The sequence below is a fragment of the Mobula hypostoma genome, chromosome 18 (genome assembly GCF_963921235.1).
Source record: "Mobula hypostoma chromosome 18, sMobHyp1.1, whole genome shotgun sequence".
Taxonomy (NCBI): Eukaryota; Metazoa; Chordata; class Chondrichthyes; order Myliobatiformes; family Myliobatidae; genus Mobula; species Mobula hypostoma.
This window is the reverse complement of record NC_086114.1, coordinates 22,269,008-22,288,503: the sequence shown is the minus strand read 5'-3', so window position 1 is coordinate 22,288,503 and position 19,496 is coordinate 22,269,008. Positions and strand designations below refer to the sequence as shown.

Genomic DNA, 19,496 nt, shown 5'->3' with positions numbered 1-19,496 from the left:
AAAGACTTCACATCTTATAACACAGTGATAATAAACCTGATTCTGAAACCTGCTTTGGTAAAAGAAAGACCCTCTCCCCTCTCCAGAAGGTACAAAAGCCTGAAAGCACATACCACCAGGCTCAAGGACAACTTTAATCCTGCTCCTATAAGACTACTGAACGATTCCCTAGTACAATCAGATAGACTCTAAACCTCATCATTTACCTCTTTATAACCTTGCACCTTATCATTGCCTGCACTGCACTTTTACTGTAACTGTAACATTTTATTCCACACTCTTTTGTTTTCCATTGAACTCCCTCAGTGCACTGTTGTAATGAATTGAAACGTATTAAAGGTGTGCAAGACAAGTTTTTCGCCGCACATGTGACAATAATAAACCAATTTACCAATTTACCACTGCGCTCTTCGGCAGAAGGTTCCAAGGACCCCTGATACTCTGAAAGTTTTGTTTATTGCCTTGATCTCGTTCCACATGATCAAACACCCTCTCGACATCCACCCTGTCAAGATCCACAGGATATTGTATGTTCATTGTCTAACCAATCTTATATAGTTTTTTGAGGAAGTTACCAGCAAAGTGGGTGGTGTTTATCTGGGCTTTAGCACGGCATTTGAGGAGGTCCTGCATGGGAGGTTGGACAAAGAGGTTCAGTCGCTCAGTATTCAAGATGCGGTAGTAAATTGGATTAGACATCGGCTTTGTGGGAGAAGCCAGAAGATGGTAGTATATGGCTGCCTCTTTAACTGCAGGACTTTGACTAGTGAATTGCTGCAAGGATCAGCATTGGGTCCATTGTTGTTTGCCAGCTGTGTCAATGATCTGGATGCTAATGTGGATAACTGGATCAGCGGATGACACCAAGACTGAGGGTGTAGTGAACAGTGAGGAAGGCTATCTTGGCTTGCAAAGGGATCTGCATCAGCTGTAAAAATGGGCTGAAAAATGGCAGGTGAAATTTAATGCAGACAACTGTGAGGTGTTTCATTTCAGTAGGACCAACCAGGGTAGGTCTTACACAGTGAATGGTAGGACACTGAGGAAGAACAAAGGGATCTGGGAATACAGGCCCACAGTTTATTGAAAGTAGTGTTACAGGTAGATAGGGTTGTAAAGAAAGCTTTTGGCACATTGGCCTTCATACATCAATGTATTGAGTACAGGGTGTTATGTTGAGGTTATATAAGATGTTAGCAAGGCCTAATTTGGAGTATTATCTGCAGATTTGTTTACCTATCTACAGGAAAGATGTAAATTATGTTGAAAGAATACAGAGAAAATTTACAAGGATATTGCCAGATCCGGAGGAATGATTGAATAGATTAGGACTTTATTCCTTGGAATGTAGAAGATAGAGAGGAAATTTGATAGAGGTATACAAAATTATGAGGGGTATAGATAGGGTAAATGCAAGCAGGCTTTTTCCATTGGGGTTGGGTAGGACTACAACTAGAGGTCATGGGTTAAGGGTGTATTCTGAAAAGTTTAAGAGGAACATGTGGGGAAGCTTCTTCACTCAGCTTAAGTGCTTTGCGAGATCTATTTCAATGTTTCAGGGAAGTTTGGATAGGTACATAAACGTAGGAGTATGGAGGGCTATGGTCCCAGAGCAGGTCGATGGGAATATACAGTTTAAACTTTGCCAAAGACTGGATGCTTTTTCTATGACATCCCACCCTTCTAAACTCTGTTCAATCCCCATATACTCATCAAAAAATAAGCATAAGACTATATCAATGTCGTTCTGGCGACTTGTGTGTGGGATCTTGCACGAAATTCTACTGCAGAAGTGAGGAGTAAACTGATCATAATTAAACCGATCCATGCGGTGCTAAGGGGTACTGCTCCGTAGGGGGCAGCACAGTGACACAGTCAGCTGAGCTGCTGCCTTAGCAGCTCGAGTCAGCGAGTTCACTCCTGACCTGGTGCCCTGTCTGAGCGGAGTTTGCATGTTCTCCCAGTGACTGTGAATCCGGGTGCTCGGGTTACCTCCAATGTCCCAAGAACAGGCAGATTGGTAGTTAATTGCTCAGAGTGTAGGTGAGAGTAGGGGTTGACGAAAGGTTAGTGTCAATGGGTGGTTGATTTTTCAGTGCAGTCAATGAACAAAGGACATTTTTTTGTTCTTATTACTCTACGATAACTGGATTTAGCGTTTCTCAATCTAACTGGGCCCATAAATGGTGGCAGGGTACAATAGCGAGGAAGAGTGGGATAGTCCCTGGTGAGGTATTACTGTTGAAATTTTAATCCTGTTTAACAGTAGCCTCCTCGAAGGTGTGAGTGAGAGATAGAACCTGGGAGGGGTGGCGGTGATGGGAGTATGGGGAGAATAAAATGGGATTAGTGTAGCTCTAGGATTAGTGTGGGTCGGTACTTGATGGTCGGTGCCCGCGTTTAAAATTACCATTCATGCATTAGAGCTTCGGTTTAAAAAAAATGAGGAAATAAAACTGAATCGAGGGGTTGCATTAAATGGAATTGCGACAAGTCGCTTGAACAGACAGATTCATGGGCTCTTTCTGTGCTGTACATCGTGCAACCCGGTGAGCAGGCGGAAGGTCAGCAAAATACAATAATGAAAACTCCGGCGTTCACTGACCTCCAGCTGCTGACATGTGATGCCAAGCGCATCGCTTCCGGGTTAGAGATGAGGTTTTGCAAAGGTCCTCGGAGCGGTGTGGAAACTCTCCGTGCTATAAGGCAGCCACCTTGCTCTTTGCAGTGATGGCCCCGGCCCCGGAGCGCTGCAGCTGCGTCGTCTCCGCCTCGCTGCGGAGCGGGGGCGACGGGCTGCGGGCCGCGGTGGAAGAGAGCCGCCTCCCCGGCACCTCGGCGGCGGAGCCTCATCGGGACGAATCCTGGGGCTGCAGTGGCCTTCTTCTCGACCGAAAGCGGGGCTTGGTCCTCTGCCACGGTCAGATCTTCTTCCCCTTCCTCCGACAGGCACAGCAAGATCCTAATCTCCAGCCCTTCCTGCTTCCTGGAGCGTTCCACCCCAATCTACAGATCCAAATACAGTTCCCAGGAGCCATGCCCAGGACCCAACCCCAGCCTCGGTTGCCCTTAGCTACCCACCATGCAGGCGCCCAAGCTCCCCAGTCAGAGTCTCCTCATTTGGATTACAGCCCAAAATGCCCTTCATTGACTGACGGCCTGGTCAAGGCCCAGAGTTGCAGCCAGGCTGAGATGCTAATGATGTTCCCATGCCCAGAATTTCGAGACATCTTCCAAACCTTGTTTAACAAATCTGACAAGTGGCATTTCTATGGTGAAGACAATGAAGAGGAGCTTCGGGCTGACCCTCTGGATCTGGCCTGGTTTGCCCTGCTGCGGTGCCCTGGCTGGGTAGGCGGGGACACCGTCGTTTGGGGAGAGACCCTCCTGTACGTGAGGAGCGAGTGTCTAATGAAAGGCCAGCCCCTCTTCTGTTGTGCATCACCCTTTGCTTCCTTCTGCAACGAGATCTTCATGAACACATTCAGTAAGGGGATTGTGAGTAACCTGGCAGGAGAGAGGAATGCTATGATTTTAACAGATGCCCGGTGTTTACCAGGTACGGAAGGAGGTGGCACCTACATCATATCCCAGGATCTGTACTATCTAGCAGGTTTGATTGTAGCACCTCTGTGCTGGAAAGCCAATGAGTGGGTTGGGCTGACCTTGGTCTGCTCTGTGACTTGCATTTTGGAGGCCATTGGAAGAATTATGAATGGATTCGAGATTCTTGGTCCTCCATCTCTGACTGCCTTAGGGAGTCAGGGCTTAACTCAGCTGCTTGGCTCTGTAGCCCTCCTAGAGTCCAACAGAGTTTGGGGATCTGGTGTGCTTGTCAGCCCGAGACTGATCGTCACGTGTAGACACGTGTTAAACCAAGCGCCATCTGTCAGAGTGAAAATACAGTCGGGCTCGAATGGGTAAGACTTATCCAAAGTTCTGAAATTCTGAAGTAATAGTACAAAATGCTGGGGAAGTTCATCAGTACAGAATCATGGAGAGTGATTCAGATTTACTTATTCCCTTATTTATCAAGTACATCAAAGCATCCAGTGAAATCTGTCGTTTGCATTACCAGCGTAAGGATTATGTTGGTTGGTAATGCAAACGACAGATTTCAGTGGATGTTTTGATGTACTTGATAAATAAGTGAATTTAAATCTGAATCTCTCTCCGTGATTCTGTCCTGATGGCAGTCCACAAGGGTCGCTACACATTCTGTTGCCAACATAGCATACCCACAATGTTCAGTGGAACAACAGAAGCAACTACAAAAACAGCAGGACAAAATAACAACAGCAAGGCATCCATCCATCCATCTCTCTCTCTCACTCTCACTCTCTCTCTCACTCACACCCCCTCCAACCCCCAGGACTTAGACATCAGCCCTCTGAGGGAATGATTTGCTCCTTTCAGGTCAAGATTTTATCAGAGGTAGGTCTGCAATGGCTATGTGGAACTGTGCATTGTCACAGTGTGGAGAACGTTTGCTATTGACTAGAAATGAAGAGCAATTTTGCATTTGTTCTTGACGACCACATGTGCACAATCTGAACATCGCAGAGTGCTCCAAGCTTCTGAGCAGACATATGTATCCACGCTATTTGAAAGGACCCCAGCTAGGGAGGGTAGACGGGAGTCACATTACGTACCTGAGTGGAGATACACAGGTGCCACATCTCCAGGTTCAGGAATAGCTACTTTCTTACAGCTATCAGGTTCTTGAACCAATCTACACACAACCCTAAACCTAACTCACCAATGGAGCACTATAGACTGCCTGGTACTACAATGGATCTGTCTCTGAATGTCTTTTTTTCTATTAAGGTCTTGTCTTTGAACACTTTTTCTCTCTTCACAGTCTTACTATTTTTGTGTCACTTATATTCTGTGTGTTGACGCATCACCGGCACCAGTCTAACCGCCAACAAGGACATCCATACAGAAATGTAGCAGAAAAGGGTCGTGAAGGATCCCACACACCCTGCTCATGGACTGTTTGCCCATCAGAGAGGAGGTTATGTAGCATCAATGCCAGACTCAAAAACAGTTACTTTCCACAAGCAATAAGACTGATCAACATCTCCACCACTACTTTATAATTTCCTGTCACGTCACCTTATGTACATCCTAGAGTCATTTTATATAGATATAGATTGATTGTATGCTATCTTACGTATTTCTGTTTATTGTGGTTTTTTTTGTGCTGGATCAGATCAGGAGTAACGATTATTTCATTCTCCGTACATTTGCCTATAGGAAATGACATTGCACAACCTTGAATCTTGATCGTACCTCCAGTACATACCTATGATGCTATTGGAAGCAAGTTTTTCTTTGCTTCCTCTACCTCACTGACTGATGAATACGACAATAAACTCGGCCTCAGGACACAACAAAATGCCAGATGAGCACAGTAGGTCAGGCAGCATCCAAGCAGGGAAATGAGCAGTTGACTTTTCAGGCTGAGGTCCTTCATCAGAATTGGAAAGGAAGAGGGCAGAAGCCAGAATGAAAAAGATAGTGGGAGGCGGTGGAGCACAGGTTGGCAGGAAATAGGTGAGTCCAGGTGAGAACGGAAAAGTAACTGGATTGGAGAGGGGGTTGAGAAGGAATTCTGTGAGAGGCGACAAGGTGATAGGTGGAAGAGGCAAAGGCTAAGGAGGAAGAGGCTGAACTTGACTTGAATCCAAAGCAATGGTCTGATCATAAAAGGAAATGAGGGCCTGAATTTCTACTAACAACACACATCAAAGTTGCTGGTGAACGCAGCAGGCCAGGCAGCATCTATAGGAAGAGGCGCAGTCGATGTTTCAGGCCGAGACCCTCCAAATCCCTTACTCACTCTTCCTTCAGTTAGTCCTGACGAAGGGTCTCGGCCTGAAACGTCGACTGCGCCTCTTCCTATAGATGCTGCCTGGCCTGCTGCGTTCACCAGCAACTTTGATGTGTGTTGCTTGAATTTCCAGCATCTGCAGAATTCCTGTTGTTTGCGCCTGAATTTCTACTGTAGGCTCCTGGTGGTGAGACTCCCCAGTAGAGCACAGACACACAACTGTCCCCATGATGGTAGCCTGATCCTCTAATAACATTCTGAGGGAAATCTGTGTTGTGGAAAATATCTGTTGTTTGGTTAAGACATTAATCCTGTCTCAGGTCAATGTCAAAAATTCCTGAGTTTTGTTTAAGGTACATCTGGTGTCCTGGCCAGCACAATATCCTTAACCAACTCCATTATAAGGAACAGATTATCTGCATGTTCACCTCATTATTAAATTATTTTACTGTTCAACAGGCACAATAGCTAAGAATAATTCATTGTTGACAAAGTACTTTGGGACTTTATTAAGATTGCAATAGATACTGTAAATAGGTCTTATATATGCTTACACATATAACACATTCAATATGATAAACCGTCCCAAGGCTTCTCACAGGAACATTTTCCAATATCATTTTGCATCATTAGTACCACAAAAATTAGCCCAACAATTGGTTAAACTGGTATAAATACAGTATATTTAAAGGAAAGCCAGATGTGTACTTGAATTGGCTCGTATGGAAGGTAATGCTGGGGAGGAAGACATACACAACACTGCTGGAGTCTGAAGCAATAGACAATCAATTTCGGATCAAAACTCTACTTCAGGACTGATGCAGAGTTTTAACCCAAAATGTGAACAATTCCTTCCCTCTCTCAGATGCTGCTTGACCCGGTTAGTTCCCCCAACAGATTCTTGCGAGGTAAGATAGGCTTGTGTGGAGGATCAATATCATTGCGGACTATTTTGCCTGAAAAGGTTATTTTATTGTTGAACTTTCTAGTAAAAATTAACCGAGTAAGGATGTAGTATAAATATGAGAAATTCTGTAGATGGAAATCCAAAGCAACACACACAAAATGCTGGAGGAACTCAGCAGATCAGGCAGCATCCAAGGAAATGAATAAGCGGTTGTTGGGCCCAGACCCTTCTTCATAAGCGGAAAGAAAGGGGGAAGATGCCAGAATAAAAAGGCGGGGGGATGAATAGGAGGATAGCTAGAAAGTGATGGGTAAAGCTAGGTAGGTGGAAAAGGTAAAGGGCTGGAGAGGATGGAATCTGATAGGAGAAGAGAGAGGATTGTAGCAGAAAGGGAAGGGGACCCAAGGGAGGTGATAGGCAGGTGAGAAGAGGTAAGAGGCCAAAGTGGGGAATAGAATAGAAGAAGAGGGAAGGAGAAGGGAAACATTTTTTTACCAAAAGGAGAAATCAATATTCACGCCATCAGGTTAGAGGCTACCCAGATGGAGTATTCTTAATCTTGTTTGCATATCTGGACAGGCATTATTCTAGCCTCGTTGGAATACTTTGAAGGAATAACAAGTAGGATAGACAAAGGAGAATCAGTTGATGTTCTGGATTTTCAGGAAGCCTTTGACAAGGTGCCACACTTGAGGTTGCTTAACAAGATAAGAGCCCAGGGTATTACAGGAAAGATTCTAGCATGGATAAAGCAGGGACTGATTGGCAGGAGGCAAAGAGTGGGAATGAAGGGGGCCTATTCTGGTTGGCTGCCAGTGACTAGTGGTGTTTCACAGGAGTCTCTGTTGGGTCCACTTCTTTATACATTGTATGCCAACGATTTGGATGATGGAATTGATGGCTTTGTTGCCAAATTTGTGGACAATACAAAGATAGGTGGAGGGGCAAGTGGTGTTGAGGAAGCAGAGAGGGTGCAGAAGGACTTAGACAGATTGGGAAAATGGGCAAATAAGTGGCAGATGGAATGCAGGGTCAGGAAGTGTATGGTCATACACTTTGGTAGAAGGAATACTTTATAAACATGGAGAAAATTCAAAAATCTATTGCTGCAAAAGAATTTAGGAGCCCTGGTGAAGGATTCCCTAAAGGTTAAACTGAAGGTTGAATTGGTGGTGAGGAAGGCGAATGCAATGTTAGCATTCTTTTCAAGAGGACTAGAATATAAAAGCAAAGGTGTAATGCTGAGGCTGTATAAGGCACCGCTGAGGCCTCACTTGGAGTATTATGAATGGTTTTGGACCTCTTATTTAAGAAAGAATGAGCTGTCATTGGAGGAGATTCATGAGAATGATTCTGGGACTGAAAGGTTTATCAGCAATTGAGGCTCTGACTCACTGGAATTTAGAATTTAGAATTTAGAAGAATCAGAGGGCAGGAGGATCTCATTGAAATCTAACAAATGTTGAAAGGCCTAGATAGAGTGGATGTGAAGAGGATATTTCTCTTGGTGGGGAAGCTAGGATCAGAGGGCACAGCCTCAAAATAGTGACGTCCATTTAGAACAAAGATGAGGGGGTTCTGTACCAAAGGGTGGTGAATCTCTGGAATTCGTTGCCACAGGCGGCTGTGGAGGACATGTCACCCAGTGCATTTAAAGCAGAGGTTCATAGGTTCTTGATTAGTCAGAGTGTGAGATTATATAGAGGCCTCCCAACAGTAGCTGGGATGTGGACCACAGATTAGAACAGAAATTAGAAAAGGCATGTCAAAGGGGCAATGATATGATAGTCATGAGAGATTTCAAATTACAGGTTGATTGAGAAAATCAGGTTGGAAATGGATCTCAAGAGAGTGAGTTTGTTGAATGCCTATGAGATGGCTTTTTAGAGCAGTTTGTCGTTGAACCTACAAGAGGATCAACTGTACTGGATTGGGTGTTATGCAATGAACCAGAGGTGATTAGGGAGCTTATGGGAAAAAACCATTATGAGGCCGTGATCACAATATGATTGAGTTCAACTTGAAATTTGATAGGGAGAAAGTGAACTCTGACGTAGCAGTATTTCAGTGGAGTAAAGGAAGTTACAGTGATATGAGAGAGGAGCTGGCCAAAGTAAATTGGAAGGAGATACAGGCAGGGATGACAGCAGAGAAGCAATGGCAAGAGTTTCTGGAAAAAAATGAGGAAGGTGCAGGATAGATGTATTCCTAAAACAAGGAAATATTCAAATGGCAAAATAGTACAACCGTGGCTGACAAGGGAAGTTAAGGCTAATGTAAAAGCAAAAGAGAGGGCATACAACAAAGCAAAAATTAGTGGGAAGACAGATGATTGGGAAGCTTTTAAAACCCGACAGAGAGCAACTAAAAGAATCATTAGGAGGGAAAAGATGAAATCTGAAAGCAAACTAGCAAACAATATCAAAGTGGATAGTAAAAGCTTTTTTAAGTAAGTAAAAATAAATGAGAGATGAGAGGACTGCTAGAAAATGAGGCCAGAGAAATAATAACGAGGGACTAGGAGATGGCAGATGAACTAAATGAGTATTTTGCATTAGTCTTCACTATGAAAGACACTAGCAGTGTGCCAGATGTTGAAAGGTATGAAGGAAGAGAAGTGAATACGGTTACTATTACAAGGGAGAAGGTGCTCAAAGAACTGAAAGACCTAAGGGTACATAAGTCACCCAGACCAGACAAACTGCACCCTAGGTTCTGAAAGAGGTAATGGTAGAGATTGTGGAAGCATTAGTAATGATCTTTCAAAAATCATTGGACTCTGGCATGGTGCCAGGGGACTGGAAAATTGCAGATGTCTCTCCATTCTAAGAAAGGAGGAAGGCAGCAGAAAGGAAATTATAAACCAGTTAGCCTTTTTGATTGGAAAGATGTTGGAGTCAGTTGTTAAGGATGAGGTTATGGAGTACTTGGTGACACAGGATAAGATAGGACAAAGTCAGTAAGGTTTCCTTTAGGGAAAATCTTGCCTGACGAACCTGTTGGAAATCTTTGAGGGGGATAGCTAAAGGGGATGCAGTGAATGGTGTATCTTTGGACTTTGAGAGGGCCTTTGACAAGGTGCCACACATGAGGCTGCTTACCAAGTTAAGAGTCCATGGTATTACAGGAAAATTACTGGCATGGTTAGAGCATTGGCTGACTGGTAGGAGGCAGCAAGTGGGAATAAAAGGATCCTTTTCTGCTTGGCTGCCAGTGACTAGTGGTGTTCTGCAGGGGTCGATGTTGGGACTGCTTCTTTTTACGCTGTATATTAATGATTTAGATGATGGAATAGAGGGCTTTGTTGCCAAGTTTGCAGATGATACAAAGATTGGTGGAGGGGCAGGTCGTGTTGAGGAAACAAGAAGGCTGCAGAAAGATTTAGACAGATTAGGAGAATGGGCAAGAAAGCGGCAAATGAAATACAATGTTGGAAAATGCATGGTCATGCACTTTGGTAGTAGAAATAAATATGCAGACTATTTTCTAACTGGGGAGAAAATCCAAAAACCTGAGACGCAAAAAGACTTGTGAGTCCTTGTTCTGAACACCCTACAGGTTAACTTGCAGGTAGAGTCAGTGGTGAGGAAGACAAATGCAATGGTAGCATTCATTTAAAAAGTTTAGGATACAAGAGCAGGGATGTGATGCTGAGGCTTTATAAGGCACTTGAGTGTTGTGAACAGGTTTGGGCTCCTCATCTAAGAAAAGATGTGCTGGCATTGGAGAGGTTTCAGAGGAGGTTCACAGGGATGATTCTGGGAATGAAAGGGTTATTATACGAGGAACGTTTGATCGCTCTGGGGTCTGTACTCGCTGGAATTTAAAGGATGAGGGGGGATCTCATTGAAACCTTTCGAATGTTGAAAGGCCTAGACATAGTAGATGTGGAAAGGATGTTTCCAGTGGTGGGGGAGTTTAGGACAAGAGGGCACACCCTCAGGATAGAGGGGCATATATTTAAAACAGAGATGTGGAGAAATTTCTTTAGCCAGGGGGTGGTGAATTTGTGGAATGTATTACCACAGGCAGCTGGTGGAGGTCAGGTTATTGGGTATATTTAAGGCAGAGATTGATAGGTTCTTGATTGGACATGGCACCAGAGATTACAGGGACAAGGCTGGGGAGTGGGGCTGAGGAGGGGAAAAAAGGATCAGCCATGATTGAATGGCAGAGCAGACTTGATGGGCCAAATGGCCTAATTCTGTTCCTATGGCATATGATCTTATCGGGAAAAGGCAGGAGAACGGGGTTGAGAGAGAAATGGATCAGCCATGATGAAATGGCAGAGCAGACATGATGGGCCAAATGGCATAATTCTGCTTTCTATGTATTATGGTATTATAAGGTGTTGCTTCCACCCCGAGGGTAGCCTGATTATGTCACAAGATGAGGTCATGGACCGACATGTCAGAACGGGACTGGGAATGGAAGTTAAAATGTTTGGCCTCTGCAAGTTAAATATGCCTCATTGGGCATACTTAAAGTCATTGGTAAGGCCAAATTTGGAGTATTGTGTACAGTTCTGGTCACCGAATTATAGGAAAGATGTCAATAAAATTGAGAGAGTACAGAGGAGGTTTACTAAAATGTTGCCTGGGTTTCATCTCCTAAGTTACAGAGAAAGGTTGAACAAGTTAGGTCTTTATTCTTTGGAGCGTAGAAGGTTGAGAGAGGACTTGATAGAGGTGTTTAAAATTATGAGGGGGATTGATAGAGTTGGTGTGGATAGGCTTTTTCCATTGAGAGTGGGGAATATTCAAACAAGAGGACATAAGTTGAGAGTTAAAGGGCAAAAGTTTAGGGGTAACATGAGGGGGAACTTCTTTACTCAGAGAGTGATAGCTGTGTGGAACGAGCTTCCAGCAGAAGTGGTTGAGGCAGGTTCGATGTTGTCGTTTAAAGTTAAATTGGATAGATAGATAGGAATGGAGGGATATGGACCGAGTGCAGGTCGGTGGACCTAGGTGAGAGTAGGAGTTCGGCATGGACTAGAAGGGCCGAGATGGCCTGTTTCCGTGCTGTAATTGTTATATGGTTATATGGAAGTTCCACTTACGGTATCTGCAGTGTAGCAAGTGCCCAAATGCTTGGCCATTTTGGTTGATTCACAGGAGTTTATTTTAGGCAGGGAAAATGGGAGAAAGCCAGTGACATCTGAAGTGGGGGTGGGCGGTGGATGGCACTTCTAGAGCTTAACGTCTTGGCCGGTGTACTCATATGAGGCAGTACTGGAGTGACCATGATTGGGGATATACAATAGGTAGAGGATTTAGGTTTGGAGGAGGGGGAGATGCTGAAACAGAGAGAGGCAAGTTAGTGGAGGCAAGTAATACAGGTTCAGCATGATCCCATTAAATTGTGGAACGGGTTTGAGGAGCAGTATGGTCCAGTCTTAATATTTTATTACTTGGAGATACAGCATGGTAACAAGGCCTTTCTGGCCCAATGAGCATGCACAGCCCAATTAACCTACTAACCTGTACGTAATTGGAATGTTGGAGGAAACTGGAGCACGAGGAGAAAACGTGCGGTAACAGGGAGAATGTACAAACTCCTTACAGACAGCGACGGGATTGAATCCCAGGTTGTTGGTGCTATAGTAGCATTAGGCTAACTGCTATGTCACCATGCCTCTCGCTGTTAGATTCTGTCATTCTTCAAAGGATGTGTATTTTAAAACTAATGTAGTGACAGATTGGGAGCCGTCACAGGTCGACAGGCACAGGATGGATGAAAGGGGCAGAGAGAGTTAGGAAGGGAGCAAAGTTGTGGCTGAGCTCAAAATTTTGGAGCTGTTGGAGAATTTTAGCTTTCTGCACAGGTATCTGCTAAGGACATAACACTGAGCTTTTATAAGGTATTGGTCAGGCAGCACTTGGAGTATCGTGAGCAGTTTTGGGCCCCTTATCTAAGAAAAATATTCTGGCATTAGTGAGGATCCAGAGGAGGTTCATGAGAAGGATTCCTGGAATGGAAGGGTAAACATCTGAGGAGTGTTTGATGGCTCTGGGCCTGTACTCGCTGGAGAATGAGGAAAGATCTAAATGAAACCTATCAAACCTATGAAAGCCCTAGATGGAGTGGATGTAGAGGGAATGTTTCATGTAGTGGGTGATTCTAGGACCAGAGGGCACAGCCTCAGAACAGAGGGATGCCCATTTAGAACAGAGGTGAAATTGAACTTCTTTAGCCAGAGAGTAGTGAATCTGTGGAATTCATTGCCACAGACAGCTGTAGAGGTAAACTCATTGGGCATATTTAAAGCAGAGATTGATAGATTCTTGATTAGCCAAGGCGTCAGAGGTTTTGGGGAGAAGGCAGGAGTATGGGGTTGAAAGGGATAATGAATCAGCCATGTTGGAAAGATGGAGCAGGCTCAATGAGCCAAATAGCCTACTTCTGCTTCTATGTCTTATGTTCAGTAAACATCAGCAAACAAAGCACAATTTCAGTGTTGCAGCTCTCCACAGTGAACGGTTGTGCCCTGGGGACGGAGAACAGAGAGACCTTGGGGGGGACAAGTACAAGATTCCTGGAAAGTGGTGATTCAGTAGACAAGGTGGTAAATAAAGCATATGGCATGCTTGTCTTCGTCAGCCAGGCATGGACTACAGGAGTTGGGGCATCACATTACAGCTGTGTGAGTCCTTGGAATATCTGAAATATTGTGTGCATTTCTGGTTACACCCGTAGTAAGAATGGTTGTTTGTTAGTCTTTGTGTGTATTTTTTCATTGATTCTACTGTGAATGCCCACAAGAAAATGAATCTCGGGGTTGTATATGGAGACATTTATGTACTTCGATAATAAATTTACTTTGAACTTTGAACAGCTACCTTGTGTTAAAGGGAAGAGTGGTGTTTGCCACAAAGAAAAATTCAGCCTACGATGTGGCAGTGGTGGAACTGGAAGAAGATCACTCATTGATTGAAATACCCACTATTGCTTCTGATTTTAAGATGGGTAAGGATTGATCAAGGGTTAACTCAAGGAAGCTAACTTAATGGATATAATTCAAAAACAAAAATTACATTTTGAACCAAATATTCTCACTTAAGAGGACGGTATAAAGAAGTATATACAGTATTAGAAATTCATTTAATTTTCAACAACTTTCATAGAATCAGTAGAGCCTAGAAGGAAGCCATTTAGACCATCAAGTGTGTGTCATGATGGCTCATAGTTGTCCAAATCCTTTAGTCATATTCATATATTCTTTCCCCATACCCCTGCAAGTTATTTCCCCTATCCAGCTCCCTTTTGCAAGCCTTGGTTATTTTATTTCCACTACACTTAAGGCAATGAGTCCCATATGCTAGCATTTACATTGAACTCTTAATGTGGTGAACTCAATTATGAAGCACTTGAAATTTTTAAAATCTTTCCTGCAAAGTGTCTGCAAATTCTTCAAGCTATAGTTTTATTACCATCTTATTTTTAAATTCTTCCTACTTCAACAACTGTTGTATGGATGGAGTTTGATTTGAAGGTATAAAAGTCAAGGATGTGGCTTACGAGGTTTCTATCTAAAATACCATTTATCAAACCTGCTACATGTTGACTGAATTACTCTTAACTTTCTCCTAGTTGCGTATAATCTCATGTTTCACAAAGTTAGCACACTTAACTACTGATTGTGAAACTGCCAACCCCCTTTGAGTAAATGTGCTGATGGGTCAGATATTGCGATGTAGCTAACAGGGAACAAAGCCATCCAGCAACAGTTGATAAAAGCTTATCTCCATTTCACAGTGTGAGGACCCATTGACACAGAGGAACGTACATTACTGGTTAAATTTTTACTTTTATTAACAGGTTAGTGGCCACTTTTTAGAGCAAAGCAAGGGACTGATGCATGGAAAAAGTCTTCTGGCATTCTGGAAATGTTTGTGCTTGACTTTGACAATCTGTATTTTTTAGTGAGAAAGATGATAATATGAAACAAATTGAAGCATTAAAAACCTGACATACTTCATATTGATTAGGCGTAGTCATAACACAATTTCAGTTCAAAAAAGCTGCACAGAATCGTAAATCCTACTGCAAATTCAGCATAAATATAAGCCTCTGTGTCTGCTGTGGGGATTAAGGTATCAACAGTCAGGAATCAAGACAAAAATAACAGCTGCTGGGAATCCAAATTAAAACAGAGAAGCAGAAGTTGCTCTCGTCTTCGAACAATACCAGTCTAACATTGCCATTGCATGTTCATGGTCTTCTGCTGCTGTAGCCCATCTGCTTCAAGTTTCTGCATGCTGTGCAGTCAGAGATGCTGTTCTGCACACCACTGTTGTAACACGTGGTTATTTGAGTTAATGTCGCCTTCCTGTCAATTTGGCCATTTTCCTCTGACATCTGTCATTAAAAAGACATATTTGCCCACAGAACTGCTGTTCCCTGGGTGTTTTTTTTTGTTCTTTTCCACACCATTCTCTGTAAACCCTAGAGACTGTTGTGGGTGAAAATCCCACAAGACGAACAGTTTCCGAGGTACTCATTGTTGGTCTGGCACCAACAATCATTCCACGGTCAAAGTCACTTACGTCACATTTCTTCCCCATTTTTATGTTTTGGTCCGAACAACAACTGAATTTCTTGACCATGCTTGCATGCTTTTATCCATTGACTTGCTGCTGTATGATTGGCTGATTAGATATTTGCATTAACGAGCAGGTATACCTATAAAGTGGTCACTGGGTATATAGTGATATTGTAGGGCAGAGAGGTTCTCCTCTTTGTAAACACAGCAGATTCTACAGATGCTGTAAATCCAGAGCAGCACACACAAAATGGCACCGACCACTCTCTGTGTAATAAAACTCCGCCTTTGAATTTACCCCCTCTCATTTTAAATGCATGCTTTCTAGTATTAGACATTTCAACCCTGGGGAAAAATACTGGCTGTCCACTCTATTTATGTCTCTCATAATCTTAGAGATCTCTATCAGTTCTCCCCTCATCCTCCGTTGCTGTGGAGAAAACAAACCAAGTTTATCCAACCTCTTTTTATAGTGCATGCTCTCGAATCCAAGCATCATCCTGGTGAATTGCTTCTGCTCCCTCTCCAAAGCTTTGACATCCTTCATCCTTCAAGAAGGCTAGCCATTACCTTGACGAATGGTGCAGCAGACTCAAGGGGGCCAGGTGACATATTCTTGCACCTATTATCGTCTCTCTTGGAGCAGTTACATTTTGTATTTAACTGAAGCATAGCCGTGAAAGCCTCCTGCAGTTGTCAATGGTCTGTAGTGTGCACTTCTCTCAGAACCATGGTCTCTCAAAGGTCCATAGTGTACACTTTTCTCAGAACCTTGAGAATGTGGGCGAAAAAGTTCTTCTTTTCCACGGGTGAGGAGAAACTTCCTTCAAAGCAATGACCGGAAGACCAAAGCTGTTGTCTTCAGCCCCATCACAAATTCTGCCCCTACCATCCTTCTGCTCTCTGAGTTTCTACCTTACTTTCATTTTGGGGTGCTCTTTAACAGCAGCGTAGCAGTTAGCATAAGCCTTTACCGTGCCAGTGGTTGGGGTTCAATCCTGCCACTCTCTTTAAGGAGTTTGTACATTCTCAACGTGACCGCATGAGTTTCCCCTGGGCTTCCTCCTGCATTTCAAAGGTTAGGGTTAGTAAATTGTGCGCATGCTACGTTGGCACCAAAAGCATGGTGATACTTGCGAGCTGCTCCCAGCATACCTTTGGACCAGTTGAGGCAAACAACACATTTCACTGTATGTTTCGCAGTTTCAGTGTGCGTGTGACAAAGCTTATCTTTAATCTATCTTAGTAAACAAGCTTCTGGTCGCCTGACTAATATTTCTTTATTTGGTTTAATGTAAGATTTTCTTCACTAATGCTCTTGACGGGTGCCCAAATAAAGTATTAAATGCAACTTCTTGTTGTTCCCTTTACATTGCCAAGGCATCTTAAAGGGTCTTATAACATTGAAGTACTTTTGCAGTGGAATTACTTTTGTAAAGTAGGAAACAGAATAAGACAACAAAGGGCCATATCATAATGGCTTGGACGTTGGAAAGGGCAGAAATCTCATTCAAGTGTAAGGAAAGATGGACTCTGTGCCACACTCTAACATATAATCAAACTCATGGTCACTTTTTTCAAATGTGATGTGATACTTCAAGTGAATTTATGTGCTGCTTTCTGCAGGAGAGGACGTCTGTGTAATCGGCTATGGCGTGTTTGGCCGTGTGTGTGGGCCCTCGGTGACAGCGGGGATTCTGTCTGCTGTGGTCACTATGGAGGACCAACCCGTAATGCTCCAGACCACCTGCGCTGTTCACGCTGGGGCTAGTGGCGGACCTGTCTTTCGAACCGGAAGTGGAGAGTTACTGGGTAGGTGGTCTGTGTTTGGAGTTTCATTGAGGAGGTCAGCTATTTACAGGGTAGGGTGGAGAGGTTGGATGTGCTATGGAGAGCAGGGTTGGTGGTTCTCCAGGCTGTCTTGGGCAGTACTTACCCCTCAACAAAAGCACCAAAATAAATGGTGATTGCTGTCAAGGGAGCTTGCTTTGTGCATATTGGCACAGCTGGTGAAACTTCAGTGCCTATTGACGTGGGGTTTGCAAGATCTTCCTATAGTGCTTAGGGGTTGAAGAAAACCCCTAACCCCTAATTTGCCTTTCTACACTACCCCTAATGAGTGGACCAATGTTAGAATCCAGGGAATCTGAGAAGAATGTTGAGGGTAATAAAATAGGATTAAATTAGATGGATGCTTAAGGGTTGCCACATACTCAGTGGGCTGAAGAGCTTTTGTTTTTACTGTGCAGTGTGCATGACAAGCTACCGCCACATTTTCATGGATTAACTTTTTCACCATAAACATTTACATGTATTGGGAATTTAGTGTCATGTGTTGGCACAACATGCAACAAAAGCAGCATTCAACAATGATAAAGAAGAAATAATTATATTAAATATAGAAGTTATAGCACGGATATGCAATAAAATGTGTATAAATGCCATCGTGTATTTGCAATGTAGGCAGCATTATAAATACTGGCTTAAAGTTTTTACAGTGCAGAGCAGTGACTGAGGTAATAGAGGGGGTGAGGGGGCTAACCGGAATGGCTGATCAGATTAACTGCCTGGGAGATGAAATTTTTAAGGTGCCATGAGATTTTTATTTCAATAGCCCTATAACCCTTTCCAGAAGAGAGCTTTTAGAAAAGGCAAAAGGTGTGTAGTGTCCTGAATGATTTTTCCTGCTTGCTTCTTGAGCTGGACACATACTAGTCCTGCAGTGACTTCCACATTACAAGGAGAGCCTCCTTGGTTGTGAAGCCTTTTGGAACATCCTGAATCACATTATTGTTTTGGAAAATACTTAACATCAGATTGCCTTGGAATTTGCTGTACGTTCACCCTTTTGTCTCCACGCAGGGAGATTCTGTTAAGATATTTAGTGATCGTCCTTAACACTAATGTATCAGTGTTAAACTTGCAATGTTTCTCCCTGCAGGGATTGTTTCCAGCAATGCCCGAAATAACTCCAGGGGAGCCACCTACCCCCACCTAAACTTCAGCCTTCCAATCACAGTCCTGCATCCTTTTCTGTCCACCTACTGCCGAACGAACGATGCCACGGTCTTTGAGGGACTGAACAAAGAAAACAAGCAACTCCACGCACTTTGGACACTCCAGGACAGAACTTCAAGCCCTAGGAGGAGCAAACTGTAACTCTGGCTTTTTCCTGTTTGGTCACTCATTGCTGATGGTACCAGGAGCAGAGGGGACTTAAATCCAGGAGACCTGAAGCTGGGAGGAGTTTCCTTTTGACTCTATCTGCTGTTATCTCAAAAATGATCACTGCAATTAATAGCCTGTAACTTCCGTTTCAGAGTCGAGCTTTTGCACCATCTGTACAGACTGAATCAAGGCGGTCAGGCCGGGTCCCGAGAGCAGGGAACCAGCAAGTGTTTGGCCACAGGAGCCGACTTGAGGCAGTTCAATGCAGCAGAATCACGGTGGCAGAGCCCAGGCCCAAGAATGAGGAACAAGCTGATGTTTGATCGATTTAAGCACCAGGCCAGATTGAAAAGGTCACATTGTCGGGGTTTACTCATTTCTGTGCTGAATTGAGGCTGTGGCCTGCAACTAACAGGCTCCTGGACCAGCTGCAGTGATGAACTGGCGTCGTGGCTGTGGACTCACTTTTGTGAACAACTTCAGTTCTGAATGTTATGTGCTTACTTTTATTGTTTACGTGATTTGTTTTTTCTGTACATTATGTGTTTGACGGTCTTCTTAATGGGTTCTGTTGGGTTTTTTTGTTTTATGGCTGCCCGTAAGGAGGTGAATCTCAAGGTTGCGTAAAGTATATACTTACTTTGATAAAGAAATGTTCTTTGAACTTTGAAATTGAAGCTCAATGGTTGCAACTTGTCCCAAATCTAAGGAATTTGGGAATATTCCATGTAATAACAGTAATGAATGCATATATATGCCAATGTTGGGTTCATAGTTAGGAACAGATTAAAGTTTGGTTTTTAATGTGACTTAAATCTTGTTGCTTGGATTCTAAGTAATTATTGTGACAATCTGTCTTTGTCAGGAGGGGACTTAAAGTGGCACAACAGTCCTGCTGATCACATGACCCAGCTAAAAGAGAGGAGTTGATGAGCAGGGTCCCAATCATAATAACTACTTACTGATAATGAACATCCAGCTTCCTAACTGAAACAAATATAAGTGAATAAAACATACCAGTAAGATTTGCATTGGTTGTGCTG

At 43.5% G+C, this 19,496-nt stretch overlaps 1 protein-coding gene across 1 annotated transcript; it reads left to right on the top strand.

Annotated features, from left to right (window-relative positions):
* The first annotated feature begins 2,617 nt into the window (after positions 1 to 2,617).
* tysnd1 (trypsin like peroxisomal matrix peptidase 1) lies at positions 2,618 to 19,255 on the top strand. Its single transcript, XM_063070580.1, has 4 exons — positions 2,618 to 3,920; positions 13,579 to 13,709; positions 16,912 to 17,097; positions 18,227 to 19,255. The coding sequence occupies exons 1-4, from the start codon at positions 2,731 to 2,733 to the stop codon at positions 18,442 to 18,444; spliced, it is 1,725 nt and encodes a 574-aa protein (XP_062926650.1). The 5' UTR covers positions 2,618 to 2,730; the 3' UTR covers positions 18,445 to 19,255.
* Positions 19,256 to 19,496: the final 241 nt, after the last annotated feature.